Here is an 18,697-nt window from a genome sequence, read left to right as displayed (position 1 = left end):
TTTTTGAGTATATTTTTTTTCTTTTTATAAACTAACTCTAAAGCCAGTTTATTAAAAGTACAAAAAAAACTATATAAAAATTACAGACAAATAAATAAATAAGAATAAAAAAAAATTATGAAAAATTAAAAAATAATTACTTTGATTTCATTCATTGGTACAAAATTTAATCTTACTAATTTTTTTATAAATCCAATGAAAGAAAAAAAGAACAAATTTAAATGATTTTTGTTCAAATAATGAAAATATTATTGATGATTGGGGAATTTATAAAACATGAGAAAAAAAAACGAAAAATTTATAATAAAAAGGGGAAAAGTCTATGATACAAACAAAAAATTTTTTTGAAGGAAAATTAAAAACAAGAGGAAGTAATATAAGAATTAAAAAAAAAAAGAAAAAAAAAGTACAAGAAAAAAAGCACTGCTTAAAAGGTTACAAAAAAGTCCTGCTTAAAAGTATAATAAAGAAAAAAATATTAAAGTTTTTGCGGTATATATTACAAAGGAAAAAAAAATGCTTCCTCTGTTGATTCCCTTCGTTTTGATCATTTAAAACCCTGATAAATATGTATATATAAAAAGTTATATATTTAAAAAATATATAGTATTTATAAGAAAAATTCTCCCGGCTACCTTGTATCCAAGCTTTTGTACAAATATATTTAAAAACTATTTTAAGTGAATAAAAATATATCGCAAAGAGAGAAATCTCGCCTTTGCGATTGAAAAAAAAGTTCCTTTACAATTTTTGTATGAAAAACATAAAATTAGTGTATAAAACAGGTATATATAGTTTTGTTCGAATCGCAAAAGGACGACACCTGCGCCCCAATTAGTTGTAATTTTTGTAGTAATACCCCCACTTCTTCTTCTTTTTCTTTTTTTCAGTATCTTGAAAGTGAAAGTTATCTTTAGGAGTTACGTTAGTAACGCTTTGATTATTGTTCTTCAAAACTGATCGTGGACTTTTCCCGCTAACAGTTGTATGATCCTTATCTTGTCTTAAATCTTGTAGCGTCAGACTCCTTGTCCTAAACGGTTTTTCTTCAACATTAACAGCTGAAAAACTCTGTCTGCGATAACAATTTGAGGGTCTATCAGGATAATAAGAATAATTATCTTCGACATTCGCAAAAGTTACATGATTGTGTTGCTGGTTCGCCTGTTTATTTGCAGATCCGTCATTTGAAGTATTCGCATCTTTTGAGTTTCCATTTTCATTTTGGGAATTGTTTGACATCTCCTTATTCATACTATTTTGATTCTTATCATTGATGATTTTTTGATCAAAAAAAGGAGGATGGGATGCTTTAGCTACGGACGGAGAGGTCACCGTCTGTTCATCATTAGCTTTTGAAGACTCGTAAATTTGTTTTTTTAGATCAACCTTTTCTTGAGAATTTGAACGTCTATGACCACAAGTTGGAGTTGTAGAGACTGAACGTGGAGGATAATTCTCTTCTTGATTATTTTGTCGAATTTTTTGAACATTGTTTGTTCCATTTCTGTTATATCCTGAATTTTGTTGTAAATTATTTTGCGGTTGACAATTCACGTAATTTCGAGAAGGCAACTGTCCAAGTGGTGCTGGACGATTTTTCCCACCATAATTATTGTCCTTAGGTCTGCCACCATTAGCAAAGGTATGTGACCTATCTCGCTTATATAACCAATTATTGGTAGAAGAATAAGGACTATTTGGTGAATTATTTTGTATACCAGGACTAACCGGTGAATCATGTCCGTTAGTGAATGTATGTGATCGATCCCAATCTTTATATGACTTGCTACCTTGACGAGATGGTGTAGAAGGAGAAGAAGGTAATGGGGGATGTCTGGAGATGTTACCGAATTGGCTAAATGTGCTAGCACGTTCACGACCTCGGAAATTTTCACGACTGAATCTAGCATCTTGGGGTGAATATCGAGAATCTTTAAGAGAGAAACGGGCGTCTTGAGGGGAATATTTAACATTTTGAGTCAACATCGGATTATTAATTTCTTCTCGAGGAGTCGTGGGTTGACTAGATGAGTAAGGTAAATTATCTTTAAATGAATAACAACGAGAGCTGTTATTACCCTTTTTATCTTGCATATGTGGCATGATTCTCTTCGACGATTGAGGAACGATGTTATGACGAGCTTGGTCTCGAAGATTGGGTACGCTTCGCTTGAGAAACCTTGTCGCTAAGGAGTTTGTGTTGCGGATATTGGGAATGCTTCGTCTTGGTGCTAAAGGTATATTTTCATTAACACCTGGATAATATGGTGAATCGAACTTATTATTCGGCGATGCTACCCCACGAGAAGTATTCATTGCCGAATTAGGCCTTGGTGGAATGGATATCGATAATGGAGAAGGAACAGATGGTCGCCTACTTTGTAAATCTCGCAATTCGCGAGTATTTAGAGACCGAGTACGCTGTTCCTCAACACAACGGTGATGCCAATTTCTCGTTGGAAAATTTTCTTCCAACCAAGGAACCTTTACATTCCCGTCCCACGCAGAAACCTCAGCCATTACAGCATTATCATCATTATGATTTATCCATTCATCTGAATGGTATCCGCCATCAAAATCTCGGAAAGCATTATCAGCATCATTCCAAAAGCATAATTCGTTTGCTGGAGTCGATGGAGATGGAGACATCGGGCGAGATGAAAAACAATCTTCGATCCCATCGGCATATACTAGTTCAGAATCGTACCCGTCATTACATGCTGCACTGTAATTTAATTAAAAAATTAAGTTAAATATCAAAAGAATGACTTTATTTTAAAATAAAAAAAAAGAAAAAAAATATTCATGTCCTCATTACGTACGACATTAACAAATTACGCGCATAATTATAATCTGGTTCCTGTTCAAAATCTAGACCTCGCGCGTATTGAAGATAATCCATGAATCCTCGAGGAACCCCTTCAAATAAATCTTCCAATGGTATGTTCGACTTCATTTTCAACATCTTGGCCCAGCCTTCTATCGCATTGCGAGCTGTTACGCCAGCCCATGGGAGTGTTCCACGAAGCATTTCTAAAATAACATATCCAAGAGACTCCAAATCGTCACGACGTGCATGTGCTAGTAATAAATAAGGTAATTTAGATGTTTAATTCCACACGAAACGTTAAAAAGATCATTGACACTTACGTAATCCATGATGAACTCCAATTGCGGCATAACGAGCAGTCCCTGTTTTGTACTTTGTTGGAGGTTGCTTTCTTGGTACATGTCTTTTCGTCCTTTTGTCAATGTAGAACGTAGATAAGCCTAATTTAATATTTGAGTAAAACTAGTTAATAATTAATTTAATTTAAATAATAATAATAATTAATTGATCTTAAACTTACCAAAATCAACAAGGCTTATCTTATGTGTTCTACCAAGAAGAGGACGATAGTCTTCTAATGGTTTAGGCGAATTTTCGGAATCCCATTTCTCAAGTTCCTTAATCGAGATTCCAAAATCTCGCTCGAGAAGAAAATTATCTGGCTTTACATCCCGGTATACAATTCCTTTTTTATGTACGTGCTCTAATATAGTCACCTAAGTATGTCGAAAACGTAATTGATTTTTTAGCACATATTCTAAATTTAATAATTTAGTTTTCATGATTTATATAATTATTAACTTACCATTTGAATGGCGATATCACTCACAAAGGAGACTGGTAACTTATCATATGCTTGACGTATCAATCTCATGTTTGGGCCAAGTAAATCCATGACGAGCGCGTTATATAATTTTTCTTGTCCAAACCAATGGACTTTCGGAATAAAATCTTTTAATTATTAAATATTAATAACGATTTTTAAGTTAAAAATGTGGTAAATAAAAAAAAAAAGGTTTTAACTTAAAAACTTACTTGGGCCTTCTAACATCTTTAAAAATTCGGCTTCCTGTGGTAATTGTGGATGCTCCTCGGTTATAAGCTCTCGTTTAATAGCGCATTGTTCTTTTGTTTTTACGTGAACGGCTAAAATCATAAAACAGAAAACAGAATATTAGTATCTTTACTTTTAATCGATTAATATAATAATAGAAGTAAAAAAAAAAAAACTAAAAAGTTGTATCATGATAAGCTGAACTCTTTAAGCTTATATATGTACATTTTTCGTTTTCTCGAACTCTTCAATTGCTTACATGAGCAATAGTAATGATAAATAGATATTTACCTCGAAAGACCTCGCCGAAGGATCCCTCGCCGATTTTTTCTTCGACTAACCAATGTCCACCAACGGTTACTTTACCCATAGTTCCTGATGTGAATAATGTAACGATTTGCGAGGGAAAACCGCAAAGAAGGCGGATATTGGTCTTTCAAATGAAAATCTTTGAGAGCTCGTGTGGTCTATCGAGCTTTCAGTCAAAGGGATGGCGAAAGAGAATAATGAATGAAATTCAAGACTAAGAAAAGATTGGGGTTTTCTTTGAAATGAGAAGTTAAATTAAATTTTAGACTACAATTTAGTAGTAATAAGAAGCAGAAAAGATGTGTGGAGTGAAAGAAGCTGCTCAAGCACACAGGAACTGTGCCTTTGTGTTTGAGATTCGGAAATTTAAGAAAACACAACACACAGCGTTAACGAGAAAGTTCCAAAAATATTGGGGTTTTTAAAAAAATTCTTATGGAACTTTGTGAACACATGTATGGGAAAAAATACAAACAAGATGGGCTGGGCTGAAGCCTATCGAATGTATCGAAATGTATGGATATGTTATTCAGTAACCAGGCTATATTAGGTAAAAATTTTTAGGTATAACTTCTAGGGATCAAAATTTATTATGAAAAAGGGGGCGTTCACGCGTTCTATACGCAGCAACACAGGTCTATTCATCGAAAATGGGGATCAAAATGTTTCACAAGAATTAAAAACAATTTTTTTCGTGTTACTTTTGAACTAATTGGAATTTTTACAATTTTATTTTATTTTTTTTTATGTATATTTTAAATTTTTAATTTAATATAATTGGACTCTCAGTTATAAGCATAAATTTAATAAATTTTATCAAGTGCAAATCATGCAATCTCAAATTGAGATGTTTCTCTTATTAATTACATCTTGGTTTTAAAAATCCAAGACATGGCAGTTTTTTTCTCTTAATTGGAAGAAAAAATTTCCGTTCTAAGAAAAATTTACCAACATGTTTATTATGTGATTTGTCGTTTACTTGTATTTGTGGTTTGTTGTAAATATTTTATTTTTTTTCAGTTTAGGAAAACAAAAAATCCTCATGGAAAAACAATGGAATAGTTCTAATAAATTTCCCAAACAATGAATAATAAAAAATTTTAATTTCAGGTTTATCACCCGGTTTCACTTTTTCGAAAATTTTTTCTGCAGTATCATGATATACCCCACTGTCGTGAAACCATGATTTTCATTTCTTGTTATTTTATAAGAATCTTTCCGTTTTGTCCTACCGTATATCATAAATTAATTGCATATTTTAAGAATACTTATAAAAAACATTTTCCGCGAAAAAAAGCAACAATAAGAAAATAATAAAGTCGTTAATTAAACAAGGATTTGATGTTTAATTATTTATAAATTTGTATCATCATTGCGTAACAATGTTTAATAAACAAACAACATAATTTAAATTCGGAGAAAAGAATAATTATAAAGTAAATAAACAAAAATAGTTTTTGTTCACAAATAATTTAATCAAAGATTTCTATTTTTATTTAATTTAAAAAAAAAATTGGCTAGTATGAAACAACAGATGTTCTAATATTTGGTCAGATTGAAATAACTTGGAATTACGTAGAAATCCGTTATTTCAATGCTAAATAAATCACGTGAACGATGAAATCATATTTACAACATCTCTTATCTTTTATATTATCAAATATTATTGGACGATAAATTTTTTATTTAGTTATAATCCTTTGGTCCTTTTTTTTCTCACAATCATGACTTTATTGAAACATAGCTCGAAGATATTTCGAACGCATACTTTCACCTCTCTAAAAATGAGTCGTAACTTCGCTACAGAAATTAAATCACCGAAGGTTCGTTTTTTAACATAATTTGGTATTATAGTCGTCTATTTATTAATTCTTTTTTGTAAAAAAAGCAAAATGAAATAAATTTTTTTAAAAAAATAAATTTTTTACATTAAACCATCGAAAAATATTTAGTTTAAAGACCCTTCATTGTTTTGTAAAAGTGCTTTTATAAATAATGAATGGGTAAACGCAAAATCGGGAGAAACATATTCAGTAATAGGTAAGATAAAGTTATAAGTAAAAATAATTGCTTTGATAGGAAATTCACATTAAGACCAATCCAATTGTTATTTAATCAGACCCTGCAACTGAAAATGAAATTGGAAAGGTTCCTGAGATGAATGTTGAAGATATCAGGGAAGCTATAAAGGCGGCTAAAAGTGCTTTTAAAGAATGGGCAAATTTAACTGCAAAGGTATCTGCCTATCTTATTATAATTCGAAATATGTTTTTATTCAGCTGAATAGGATTTAAGTAAGGGAAACAAAAAAAACTTCTTATATTCTCTATTTAGAATCGACATGATTTTCTTTTAGCTTTGCACTCTCAAATTTTGGAAAATCAAAACGATCTTGCCACTATTCTTACTCTTGAAAATGGTAAATCATATAATGAATCCTTAGGTGAAATAAGATATGGTGCCACTTTTGTTGAGTGGTTTGCACAAGAGTCTAGACGTGTTTATGGTGATGTAATACCATCACCTTTTAAAAATCATAAAATCATAGTGGAAAAACAACCTATTGGAGTTGTTGGATTAATTACTCCTTGGAATTTTCCAAGCGCCATGATTACACGTAAAGTAAGCGCAGCATTAGCGGCTGGATGTACTGTCGTAATAAAACCTGCACCAGAAACACCATATTCAGCTTTAGCTTTAGCCGAATTGGCTGTAAGATCAGGGTTTCCAAAAGGAGTTATTAATGTGGTAACAACTGATAAGCATATTAAAGAAGTTGGTTTGGAACTTTGTACTAATTTGGATGTGAAGAAAATATCTTTCACCGGCTCGGTATTTAATTTTATTTTAAATGTGAAACAGATCTATTTTAATTGAGTTAAATTTTATTTTCATTTTAACAGTCTGCAGTGGGTAAACTTTTGATGGAACAAAGTTCTAGTACATTAAAGAACATCTCTTTAGAATTAGGAGGAAACGCGCCATTCATTATATTTGATGACGCTGATATAGATTCAGCTGTTGAAGGTCTGATTTTCTAATTTAAAAATGGATTTCTATCAAAAATGTTGGAAAGTAATATGATTTATTTTATTTTCAGGTGCTATTGCATGCAAGTTCCGTGCAATGGGTCAAGCTTGCATTGCTGCAAATCGTATTTATGTACAATCATCAATTTATGCAGAATTTGCATCTAGATTAGCGGATAAAGTTAGTGGATTTCAAGTAGGAAATGGATTCGATCCAAAAACAACTCATGGTCCTTTGATTAATCAAAGAGCTGTAAATAAGGTGACGAGACATGTTGAAGATGCTGTAGCAAAAGGTGCTGAAATACTTATAGGGGGTACAAAACATACAGGAAATTTTTTTTATCCTACAGTTCTCACTAATATGACTAAAGAAATGGTTATTACATCCGAGGAGACATTTGGCCCAATAGCTGCTTTATATAAATTTGAAACGGAAGATGAAGTTATGAAACTAGCAAATGATAGTCCGTATGGGTTGGCGGGATATTTTTATAGTAGAGACATCGGAAGATGTTGGCGTGTAGCTAATGCTTTAGAAGTTGGTATGGTTGGTGTCAATACTGGGATTATACACAATTGCGAAGCACCATTTGGTGGGGTAAGTGATATTTTTATTAATGTTGTTCAAATGCTTATAAACTTAATTTACTGATTCTTTTGTTATTGTCTTGATGATAGATTAAAGAATCAGGATTGGGACGTGAAGGTAAGAAATTTTCCTATATTAATTATCATCATATTATATATATAAACTCTCATTATTTTTTGATAGGTTCCAAATATGGTATTGACGATTTTATTGATTTAAAATATGTTAGTATGGGTGGATTATAAATTATGACACGATAAATGACATTTTTGTTTCTTCAATTTTTATATTTAAATAAATCTCATTATTATTCTGAGACCATTAAACCAATTCCTTCACACTCTATCAAATACATGCCTTCATCCCAATCTAGCGAATTATCTTGTATATTTACTAATGATTCAGATGAATCGAGTTTTTTAATATGAAATTTTGCACCTGACATAGTTTCAATAAAATGTATGGCTGTACGAGTATGTAAAGTTATAGGACCTGAAACTAATTTTGATCTACTTTCAGCTAATGCCATAAAAATGATTAATTGATCTTGTAGATGTCTATAATATTTTTTAAAAAAAGCGTTAAAATAGTTGAAGTTTATTTATACAAAGAAATCTTTAATTTACTTACTCGTCTACGCATCCTCCATGTTTAATATTTCGTATAAATTTTTCGGCCGCATTTTTCCCTACTTCTTCAGGTGTTTCTTCTGTGTTATTAAAAAAATCAGTTATTATTTTTTTTCGCCATTCTAAAAACGTTTTTATTTACACACTTTTATTACTTATATCATTTCCACTTATAATACATCCAGTACTTGTCTCTGCCCATAATCTAATTAAACTGTAACGCGTAAAAAAATTTATTTGACATAGATTCCAAACATAAAATTAATTTTCACCATCCTACAAAATTTCAGACCCTTTTCCAGCATTGATCTTTTCAGAATTAATTTCTATATCGAATTGAATATTTTCAAGTTCAGGTAAAGCTGCTTCTGTTAATACTTCAGACGCGGCAGTAGCCATTCGTTTTCCAATCTCAATTAATTATATAAAATATTTAAGTATTTAAATCATCGGCAATAAAAATATATATCATATATTAATTACTTGTTTCGACTTGTTCGCAATAGTAACGCGTCTTAAAAGTTGATTGAAAAGGGTTAAATTTTTTTATATATCAAAAAAAAAAAGAAAAATAATAATTAATACAAATAAATATATTTTTACCCTCTAACTTTAGTGATTTCTCCACGATCGACCAAATTTAATGGTTTTAGAGTTCTTTCAACGATTGGATCAACCCGTAACACTACTTCTCCTTTACCTTGAGGATAATATCTATCGAAATAAAAATATAATTTGATCCATCGAAATTTAACAATAATAAAGTTAATCCTACCCTCTTCCTACTACGTTAATATTAAAATGCAATCCAAATTCACGTTCTACGATAGGTTTAAATACCTTTATACAAACCGGCAAGATTTAATAAACTTTAAAATATTAATTAGAATATTAAGATAATGACATTTAGTTAATACCTCTATCAAAAAATCAATTGGTGGAGAAGCAATAACGGTTGTTCCACCTTTGAGTATAACCTTTTTGGATCTTGGTGGAAGAAACAATTTTTTTTTTGGTGGTGGAGCCGAAAATAATAAGGCTGGTAGGGAAATTTGAATCAATAATGTAATACTCCTAACAACATACAAAAATAATTATTCAGATCGAAAATAAAAAGAGATCATATATGTCAAACTATTTAATTAAATGACTAATCACCCTGCTGTTTGGGTATCAGCTATGAAAGTGTCACTAGTGTTTACTCCATTTGGTTTAAAATATATTTCTTGGGATCCGATCTATTTATAAAGTAATTCTAATATGAAACGATGAAAATAATTCGAAGATCAGACATCAGAATGCTTACGTTGCCTCCTTGCAATTCTGCTTGATAAAGATCTTGCATAAGTTTAAGTCCAGATGCATGCTGAGGTTTTAAACCTAATTATCAATTTGATCAAATTAAAATACAAGTACACGCTTCAAAGAAATAATAAATTCTGATACAAATCTAAATATCTACTAAATACTAACCAGGATCTTTGCGTTTAGCTCTAGCATTTAATAATTTTACCGGTTTATTTAACAAACAGCTAATAATATAGCTTTAAAATTTAGAAATATGATTTTCACAACACACAATAGTACAAAAATCCAAAAGCGGTTGAAGAATTACCTCAAGCCTATACAATTTCGAATAACTGAAGAAAATTCTCATTTACAATTTTATTCATATATGATCACCGATATTTATTTTTTATAGTAAATATTTTACCTTGCCCACCACCTTCAAGGAGACCTGCGTCAAGAGTTAAAACTTCAGTTTTAACATCTTTATCTGGTCTACTATCTTCAAGGAGACTTAAAACTTTAGTTTTAACATCTTTATCTGAAGACATGATTATGAATTGAATTGTCGATCTTTGTGGGAATAAATATTTAGGCGTATTTTATGATGAGATCATGAAAAAATCGGATATTGAAATTATAATCTATAAGGAAAATGGGTAAAAATAAAGGAAAAGTCAATAGTCAACGACGTAATTTTGTTTCTAATAAAAAGTCTAAAAATGTACATAATCGGTATAAGCAGAATGTCTCAATTAATAATGATATAAGGTGTGATATATATGTTGTTGACACTTAATATCTGTTATGATTTATATTTAAATGAATTTTAATAGTGAAGAGAATTTTCTTGGCCGTGGAGAGACAGATATGATTGACTTAGATCATAAAGGTTTAGATCTACCTTTGTTCTTTTGATTCTCTGAATCATTTTATCAAAATTTCTTTCTAATTTATCTTCATCACCGTCACCATAAACGACTTTTTACATAAAGGTAATAACATTCCTATGCCATTAGGAATGTGGGTAAGTTTCATTCTTATAATACAAATGTTTACTTATATTTTAATTAATTTATATATTTTCTAATGTGTATAGGATTTTGAACATTGTGATCCAAAAAAATGTTCAGGTAAAAAATTGGTTAGATTTGGTATAGTGAAAGAATTAAAAGTGTCAACTAGATTTCGGGGAATCGTTTTAAGGTATAAAATTATTTGATTTTCTATTCATTCTTTTAAAATTCTTAAATATACATGTCTATTTTAATATTTTATTAGCCCAGAAGGAAAAAAAGCAGTTTCACCAGCAGATCGAGAAATCGTACAGGAATATGGAATAGCTGTTATTGATTGCTCTTGGTCTAAATTAGATAATGTTCCATTCAGTAAATTGAGAACTGGAAATGATCGATTATGTAAATTATTCCTTTTTTTTTTATTAATTCTTTCATCCATTAAAAGCTCCGTAGTTAAATTCATTTTTTCCCACGTAGTACCATATTTAGTAGCAACAAACCCCGTAAATTATGGCCGTCCTTGGAAATTAAATTGTGTTGAAGCATATGCCGCTTGTTTTTACATAACCGGTAGAAAAAAAATACAAAAATCATATGAATTTAAAAAATTTCATATTTATTTCTTATTTTACCTTTATAGGGTTCAAAGAGTACGCTCAAGAAATATTATCAAAATTTAAATGGGGTCATTCATTTCTTACACTTAACGGGTAGAAATAAGTTATCGCATACATGATTTTTTTTTTTTCCACAAAATGCATTAACACGTTTTTTCTTTAATGTTTAGTGAATTATTATCAAAATATGTACAATGTGAAGATAGTACAGAAGTTGTTAAAGTTCAAAATGATTGGTTAAAAGATCTGCAAGCAGAGTATACTCAAGCTCGCGAAAAAGGTGCGAGAAAACTTAATATATGATATTTAAAAAAAAAATTTTTATTTTTAAAAATTCTGATTGTAAAAATTCATAGATAATGAAGATGTCGATTTATTAGCTAGAAATCCAAATCATGAGTTTTGGGATCAAGAAGAAGAAGAAGATGATGATGATGATGATGAAAAAGATGAAGATGATGAAGAAGATGATGATGATGATGATGATGATGATGATGAAAATACAAACAATAACTAAAGAATTCCAAGAAATTATTTTATTTAATATCTATATCTTTATATGGATTAGATAATTATTATTATGAATATATTGATTCAAGTTCAAACTTGTTTTTTATCATATAATTTATTATAATTATTACCAAATATATATGATATTAATCTAATAGAAACTAACTTGTCTGAACAATAATTATAAAACTATTTTGAGTAAATTTAAAACTCAAAATAATATTCCTAATTATTAAATGCTAATAATGCATGTATATGTTGATTTAAATTTTATCAACTTGAGATAGTATAATGAAACAAATAAATCTGTATAATAAATGATATTATTAATTTTGATTCTGATTGGCAAAGTTCTTTTTAAATTAGTGTTAGTTTATGGCTTATCAGTTCAGCCGTAATTTAAAATACCAGTTTTTTTCATTTTTGCCAAATCATAAATTATGGAAGGTTTTCTTTTGATAAACCAATCATTATTTGGCCTTTTGGCTTATTTTTATAGTTTATTCTCATAAACTTACCTTTTAAAGGAATATCTAGATTTTGTACTAAGAAAATCGGCACAAACATAATATTACTTAATCATATTTGACCAGAATTAATATCATTGTCCGGATTTGCACAAACGTGATCTTGGGTTCTTAGAAATCGGCCGTGTTACAAAACAAATTAAAGGCTACGAATTAGATGATCAACTTTCAGAATAACAATGTATTAAAAAAATGGTAGTAGATACGGAAAAGGAATGGTAAAGTGGTTTTTATACTCCAAATTAAGACTTGGTTAATTTAATTTGAAAATCTTAAAATTCGGAAAAGTCCATCGAATTTTTTAAAAAACTCGGTTTTTTTTTTTGGAATAGAAGTGATCATGTAGTATATATATGTATTTGATCAATTACGAATGCAGGGTCGTGGTTGTAACCCCAAAATTTGACCACAAAAACCACAAAAACCACAAAAGATAGTCTCGTTTACGATATCCTTCCCTTTTTTTTTCTTTTGCAGTGTTTTCTTTATTTTACCTGATTTCTCGTAAACCCGGTTCGTCCCATAAATACCATAAAATACCGAGGTGCATATTTATAAACAACTATAAATAGGCGAGAATATAACACATATTTCCCTCTTTAAATCTCCTTCAATCCATTTCAATTCCTCTCACATAATAAAAATATACCTTCTATAACCGTATTCCTTCTTTTAATATAGTTAATATACTTTTATTCTTTCAAAATGTATCAAAAAGAAGAAAAATATATTGAAGTTGATGAGCCAACTTCTTTCCTTCGAGAAACAATAAAAGAGATGGAAGATATTGACTCTACTGGGATCCTCAAATGTGTGGACCAGCATGTAGTTGATACCTACAATGCTATAAGTATAGCCGCAAAATTAGGCGCATATCGCTTACTGCACTTTGAGGAGCTGCCCAAAGAGTGGCAAGAAAATCCGTAAGTACATAATAAATCGGTTGATTATGATGATACGTTTCAAAGTTATTTTTCATGAACCACTAATTTCATTATTATGCAAAGAATAGAAATTAATTCAACCTTTTTTTTTATTATTTAGATATATTCGTTCCGGATATCGTTTCTTGTCAACTAAAAAACAATGTCTCCAATCTATCTTTTGGCTTCACAATGAAACCTGTAATATTTGGACACATCTTTTGGGGTTTGTGTTCTTTTTGTGTCTAGGTGTATATTCAATCTTGACTCATTTAGAAAATGCAACTATGTTCGATAAACTTTTTTTTGCAATCTTTTTTACGGCTGCAGCAAAATGGTATTTTTGTAATTTCCTTTTTTTTCTTTTTCGAATTACTAGAACTTTTATTAAATGAAATCATTTTATGAATTTTAGCTTGGTTTGTTCGGTCATGTATCATACATTTATCCATTGTGCACACATTCCAGTAATGAAATGTGCAGCTACATTTGATTATATTGGGATATCTCTCTTGATCACAGCCTCTATCTTGATCACCGAATATTACAGTTTTTATTGTTCAACATCTTTAAGTGTATTTTATATTACCTTTACATCGCTATCCGGTCTTGTTCCAATTGCATGCTCAATGTTCCCGTGGTTTGACACAAAACAATTCCGTTTATTCCGTGTTGTACTTTTCATAATGCTTGGTTGTTCCGGACTATTTCCTTTAGCACATAAGATCCTACTTCACGGATTCGATCATACATTTAATTTTATTCAACCTATAATTTCCAGTATTTTTGCCTATCTCACAGGTGTTTGGATTTATGCCAATAGATATCCTGAAAGAAAATGGCCTGGAAAATTGGATCGATTCGGAATTCATAGTCATTCACTATGGCACGTTTGTGTATGTATCGGAATTTATGAACATTATAAGGCTTCTTTATGGTTTTTCCAACAAAGATACGTACATTGTCCGGCCAATCTTTAATTTTTAAATGCTTAAGATCAAATTAAAAAAAGACAATTATTTTAAGAGAACAATATCATTCATTGTATTATATAGAATCAGTTGATAAAACAAAAAATAGGATTCGGTTTATAGATTAATATAGTATATAACACAAAAAAAAATTAAATTATTTACACTGTACCACAAATTAATATAGAAAGTTCGTTTAATAAAAAAAAAAAGGTAATTTTAATTTAAGCTTGCTAATTGTACAACTTAATGGATGATGATTTCAGTGATTTCAGCCCAAAGAAAGCTCGTAAATTTTATTTTTTCAAGCGGTAAAAAATTTTCAGTAACAGGAGACAGTACACAATCCAAATTTGTTTTAACCCATTTCTAAATTAAGTAAATAATATTAGCATCCCGTTTAACTTTCACATTCAATACTTTTCAGAATTCATCTTCTATCAGATAAATTATTCTTTATATGGACTCGACTCTTTAATCTATTTTGCCGCTTTCTTAACCCTAATTGGAAGTTGCTTTACTCATTGCTGCGTCTAATCAATTTTTATAAATAAAAATCCGGATAAAGAATTTGTTGAAAGATTATCAAAAAAAAAAAAGTGCTTCTGACGAAATTCATTGTTTAAATTGTTCTATCATAACTGATTGGTTCATACAGTACATTGGATTAGATAATAACGTTATTATTAATCACTTTCTGAAAAATCTAATTAATAATCATTATCATTAATGAATGACCCATCCATTATTATCCTTCATTCATATGATTTCTTTCAATAGTCATAAAACCATAAAAGTCTAATCATACATTTTTATACATCAATTAATTAATAATAATGAAGGGTGGGAGTATTTCATATCACAAAAGTAAAAACTAGGTAATTCTCATATACGTCACGAAATTTATTGCTCGGTTAAATTATAATTCCTTGAAAAATCAAAAATAAATTTAAATAATTTTTAGCCGAAACCGAAACTATGCTTTTTTTTTTTATTCTCGCGTCATTATTGAATTAGTGTATGTAAATCACTAGTACATTTTGGTCCAATCAGTTGATATATTTAACATATAACAAAATTCAAATCGCGTCATAAATATCACAATATAATTTCAGAGAATGGAAAAATGAAAAAATGCTCGTGTTATAAAATAAATAATTTGTAATGTAACAATTTTAAAAATGAACTCAATTCTACATCATTAAAAAAAAAATTTTTTTAAATAAATAGAATCAATATTCTCCTTCCTCAACACAACCAATTTTTTTAATTTTTAATAATGCAAGTTTCAACTTCAACTCGTATAGCAACCGCTCTTGTAGTTGCAAAATTATTTAACGACATTCTTCCTGTTCTTGCTCAAGCAGGAGGAAATGCAGGTGGGAATTCTGAGTCATTGGAATCTTTTATTTCGAGAAGAGCCGTCCGTAATACATGGATTGCCTTTTGGATTCTTTGGATTATTTGGGCACTTATTTCGTAAGTGGCATCATGAAAAATTCAAAAAAATTAAAATAATTATCGTTTGTATATTAATTATTAATTAATTATTTTGTGCATAAAATTTAAATTATACAGATTATTAGATTACACCACGAGAGATAGAAATTATACTCGTGGTGGTGACGGTGTTGAAAGTGGTGACCGTAATAATAATAACCCCAGAAACAAAGGATTCTCTCGTTTCGTAAGTAATTAATCCTTTTTGAATACATTCTTTTTCTAAATTTTTGCTAACGCAATGAACGCAATGAACAATTATTAGGTGAATGGTGGAAATGGTGCAAAACGAGCAGCAAGATTAGCACGTGATCTTTTATTGGGATTACTTTCGGCTTTAGTTATGAATACATTCGCACGTGGATCAGCTATTTCAGTTGAAATTATAACTTGGTTCTATTTAGGAATAGCGATTATTATGTTGCTTGTTGAAATTTTGGTGGATAGTAAAATAGCAAAAATATTCTTTGGTATTGTGGAATTTGGCCTTCTATTAACCATTTTTAGCTTGTCTTACCGTAACGGCTGGAAATTTTTTAATGCTTAAACACAATATATTTTAGCCACTTGAATGTTTATTTTTTATTTTTTCTCACACTATTAATTTATTATTAATTGTATTTAATTGCTAGCGAATATTCTCAATTCGAAATTTATAAATTTAAATAACTATTTTAATATAATTCAAAATTTTATTGTTATTAATTGTTTTTATTGTTTCAAATGTACTGTATTTGCGCTAATTCTGTGAAAAATGACTAATCTATTTTTTTTCAAGCTAATTTCCTGTTGGCGTTGTCCTTTAAATATTACCATGGGAATATCAAATGCGAAAAGTAAAAGAGGAAGTTAATTTTCTTTTAGAAAGCTTGTAATGATATATATTGACGGAACTTCCGCATATACGTACATAATACATAAATATTTAGTAAAACCTTGTTTGTATTAAAATATTTATTTAAATGATAAATTTCAAGAAATTTCTCATATTAGTCTAAATTGAATGAAACTGTATAACAATGGTGATAATGATAATGGTTAGGCTCAACCGGACTTCAAATTATCAATTAATTATCTAATAAAGGTTAGTGTAGTTTAACGCATAGTGATTCTTTATTTTGATTATAACAAACATTAAATAATATTATATCATACATTAATTGTAAACAACCATAGGAAAAGCAGAACCTATTAATCTTTCACCATGTCCACCTTTCTCAAAGAAAGGAAAAACTTTGATATTTAGGTTAACATCATCAAATGTTACTTTGGTATTTTCTTTACCAATATAATAAAGTAGAGTATACATCGATAATTCAAATTCTGGAGAAGTACCAACAAATGAAGTTGAAAATGGTTTTTTGGCTCCTTCAAATGAAAATCTTATCTCAATTACATGAGAGTTTGGATCGGGCTAAAAATTATGTTTGAGATGAAATGTCTTATAGTGATTCGATTTTAATAAATTACAAGAAGAAAATTCTAAAAGGGTACTTACTTCTTCATTTCTGTTCTTTTTATTTGATACGAAACCTTCATAATCAATTTTACCAACTTTCTCGTTGAAATAAAACGTAATCCAATTATGAAATGCTACAAAAAATATCCCAAAAGAATATTAATTTTCTAAAAAAAAATCTTTAACCCGAAATCATAATATTATATACCTTTTGCTTCACCATCTCTAACTTCACCAACAAAAACATGTTCAAATGCAGAAGAATCATCTTCACCCTCTCTTCTATATAAATCAAACCATATTTTGTGAAGTTGTTTTTCAAAATCTGCCATACTTCCCTTAATTTTATTCTTGGCTTTTAAGTAATTGTAGGTATAAATCATTGGAGAAGTTTCTAAACATGCTTTAATAAAAGCTCGATTTTCTTCCAATTCATGAGTATCAACTTCTTCCGGAATTCCGGTTTGTGGAATGTAATTATCAAGTAAATGATAGAATAATTGAAAGGTTGGTATTTTACCAACTTTACCGTCTACAAATTCGAATAACTTTTTTGATGTATTATCACCTGTAAATAGAAATAAGATTTATCCCTGATTTTTTAAATTGATTAATGAAAAATTTTGAAAGAGGATACTTTACTTCTTCCACGAGCTAAAACTAAATTAAGAGCATACTACAAAAAAAAAAATATTTTTTTTTTTCAACACTTTATAACTTTTTAAGCTTCACTTTTATGTTTTAAATTACATACATCGACACCAGGTTGTAATCTATTCTCATCTAATTCCCAAAGTTTTTCTAAAGCAAGAGTAACATCTGATAATTCTCTATCCGTCGGGGTCGTCATATTTTTAGAATTTTTTTTTTTTTATAAAATTCTGTCATTCAAACATCGAACTTGGATTGTTTATATAGAAGTTCTCATAATGTAATGCAAAACCTTGTAATTAGCATATACTTGCAGCGGATTATCTTTATATGAATCTGGATTTTAGATTTGTATTTCAATTCTTTCTTCATTCACAATCCCACTCTTGTACAAAAGTCTTTTGTTGCATTGACTTTCAAAAAGACCTACCACAAACAACAATCTCAATCATGTAGGATTCTTTCCTGATTATCGAATAATAATTTACCTTCATTCATTGCATGATTTTAATTTTTTTTGATTGGGTGAAACGTTCCCAAATTTAACTTATTTTTCATATTTGTTCTACTATTTTGTATATATTAACGAAAATGATTTCTTTTTTGTTTGTTTACTGTTTATTACCCTAGACGGATAATTATAATGAAGGTTAAAAGTATTAAAAGTATAACGTGGTCACACGGTCACATGCTGATGTTCTGATGTTCATACGCAATACAGGTCAGCAATTTTTTGAGTTTTGGCGTTTTGGGCAACTGAACAGATAATGCACATGATTTGTAAATC

At 29.5% G+C, this 18,697-nt stretch overlaps 7 protein-coding genes across 7 annotated transcripts; 4 read left to right on the top strand and 3 right to left on the bottom strand.

Annotated features, from left to right (window-relative positions):
- Positions 1-551: 551 nt before the first annotated feature.
- OCT59_020577 (uncharacterized protein) lies at positions 552-4,257 on the bottom strand (the record flags this gene model as incomplete). The annotated part of the gene is made up of 9 exons (XM_066149280.1): positions 552-559; positions 636-739; positions 860-2,728; positions 2,826-3,084; positions 3,154-3,273; positions 3,354-3,549; positions 3,639-3,784; positions 3,869-3,979; positions 4,179-4,257. 9 exons carry the CDS (start codon positions 4,255-4,257, stop codon positions 552-554), a joined length of 2,892 nt encoding a protein of 963 aa, XP_065990204.1.
- A 1,703-nt stretch (positions 4,258-5,960) lies between these two features.
- Positions 5,961-8,315, top strand: OCT59_020576 (uncharacterized protein). The gene is made up of 8 exons (XM_025327405.2): positions 5,961-6,019; positions 6,149-6,236; positions 6,316-6,431; positions 6,531-7,028; positions 7,100-7,223; positions 7,297-7,826; positions 7,907-7,934; positions 8,001-8,315. The coding sequence occupies exons 1-8, from the start codon at positions 5,981-5,983 to the stop codon at positions 8,060-8,062; spliced, it is 1,485 nt and encodes a 494-aa protein (XP_025171461.1). The 5' UTR covers positions 5,961-5,980; the 3' UTR covers positions 8,063-8,315.
- Positions 8,118-10,284, bottom strand: OCT59_020575 (uncharacterized protein; the record flags this gene model as incomplete). The annotated part of the gene is made up of 13 exons (XM_066149279.1): positions 8,118-8,374; positions 8,448-8,526; positions 8,593-8,651; positions 8,727-8,857; positions 8,930-8,960; positions 9,050-9,160; positions 9,222-9,286; positions 9,364-9,520; positions 9,605-9,684; positions 9,753-9,826; positions 9,920-9,978; positions 10,062-10,086; positions 10,161-10,284. 13 exons carry the CDS (start codon positions 10,282-10,284, stop codon positions 8,125-8,127), a joined length of 1,245 nt encoding a protein of 414 aa, XP_065990203.1. The 3' UTR covers positions 8,118-8,124.
- A 97-nt stretch (positions 10,285-10,381) lies between these two features.
- OCT59_020574 (uncharacterized protein) lies at positions 10,382-11,886 on the top strand (the record flags this gene model as incomplete). Its single annotated transcript, XM_025320387.2, has 9 exons — positions 10,382-10,504; positions 10,570-10,625; positions 10,729-10,760; positions 10,833-10,939; positions 11,015-11,151; positions 11,230-11,322; positions 11,393-11,462; positions 11,540-11,649; positions 11,726-11,886. The coding sequence occupies exons 1-9, from the start codon at positions 10,389-10,391 to the stop codon at positions 11,884-11,886; spliced, it is 882 nt and encodes a 293-aa protein (XP_025171463.1). The 5' UTR covers positions 10,382-10,388.
- Positions 11,887-13,111: 1,225 nt separating this feature from the next.
- OCT59_020573 (uncharacterized protein) lies at positions 13,112-14,498 on the top strand (the record flags this gene model as incomplete). Its single annotated transcript, XM_025309491.2, has 3 exons — positions 13,112-13,329; positions 13,451-13,666; positions 13,745-14,498. 3 exons carry the CDS (start codon positions 13,112-13,114, stop codon positions 14,307-14,309), a joined length of 999 nt encoding a protein of 332 aa, XP_025171464.2. The 3' UTR covers positions 14,310-14,498.
- A 903-nt stretch (positions 14,499-15,401) lies between these two features.
- OCT59_020572 (uncharacterized protein) lies at positions 15,402-16,505 on the top strand. Its single transcript, XM_025320388.2, has 3 exons — positions 15,402-15,779; positions 15,879-15,987; positions 16,066-16,505. The coding sequence occupies exons 1-3, from the start codon at positions 15,580-15,582 to the stop codon at positions 16,345-16,347; spliced, it is 591 nt and encodes a 196-aa protein (XP_025171465.1). The 5' UTR covers positions 15,402-15,579; the 3' UTR covers positions 16,348-16,505.
- A 375-nt stretch (positions 16,506-16,880) lies between these two features.
- OCT59_020571 (uncharacterized protein) lies at positions 16,881-18,294 on the bottom strand. The gene is made up of 5 exons (XM_025320389.2): positions 18,014-18,294; positions 17,902-17,935; positions 17,468-17,827; positions 17,299-17,393; positions 16,881-17,214 (listed from the first exon to the last, which is right to left on the bottom strand). The coding sequence occupies exons 1-5, from the start codon at positions 18,107-18,109 to the stop codon at positions 16,957-16,959; spliced, it is 843 nt and encodes a 280-aa protein (XP_025171466.1). The 5' UTR covers positions 18,110-18,294; the 3' UTR covers positions 16,881-16,956.
- Positions 18,295-18,697: the final 403 nt, after the last annotated feature.

The sequence above is a fragment of the Rhizophagus irregularis genome, chromosome 3, assembly GCF_026210795.1.
Source record: "Rhizophagus irregularis chromosome 3, complete sequence".
Lineage (NCBI taxonomy): Eukaryota > Fungi > Glomeromycota > Glomeromycetes > Glomerales > Glomeraceae > Rhizophagus > Rhizophagus irregularis.
The sequence above is the reverse complement of the archived record's forward strand: the minus strand, read 5'-3'. Positions and strand labels throughout refer to the sequence as shown.

Bases quoted from the DNA above. Each gene is read 5' to 3' on its own strand.
- OCT59_020572 (XM_025320388.2), top strand. From the start codon at position 15,580: ATGCAAGTTTCAACTTCAACTCGTATAGCAACCGCTCTTGTAGTTGCA. The intron at 15,780-15,878 runs GTAAGTGGCATC...TAAATTATACAG, and splicing joins ATTATTTGGGCACTTATTTC to ATTATTAGATTACACCACGA. The intron at 15,988-16,065 runs GTAAGTAATTAA...AACAATTATTAG, and splicing joins ACAAAGGATTCTCTCGTTTC to GTGAATGGTGGAAATGGTGC.
- OCT59_020571 (XM_025320389.2), bottom strand. From the start codon at position 18,109: ATGACGACCCCGACGGATAGAGAATTATCAGATGTTACTCTTGCTTTA. The intron at 17,828-17,901 runs GTAAAGTATCCT...TTCTATTTACAG, and splicing joins AGTTTTAGCTCGTGGAAGAA to GTGATAATACATCAAAAAAG. The intron at 17,394-17,467 runs GTATATAATATT...TATTTTTTGTAG, and splicing joins TAGAGATGGTGAAGCAAAAG to CATTTCATAATTGGATTACG.
- OCT59_020576 (XM_025327405.2), top strand. From the start codon at position 5,981: ATGAGTCGTAACTTCGCTACAGAAATTAAATCACCGAAG. The intron at 6,432-6,530 runs GTATCTGCCTAT...TTCTCTATTTAG, and splicing joins GGGCAAATTTAACTGCAAAG to AATCGACATGATTTTCTTTT. The intron at 7,935-8,000 runs GTAAGAAATTTT...ATTTTTTGATAG, and splicing joins ATCAGGATTGGGACGTGAAG to GTTCCAAATATGGTATTGAC.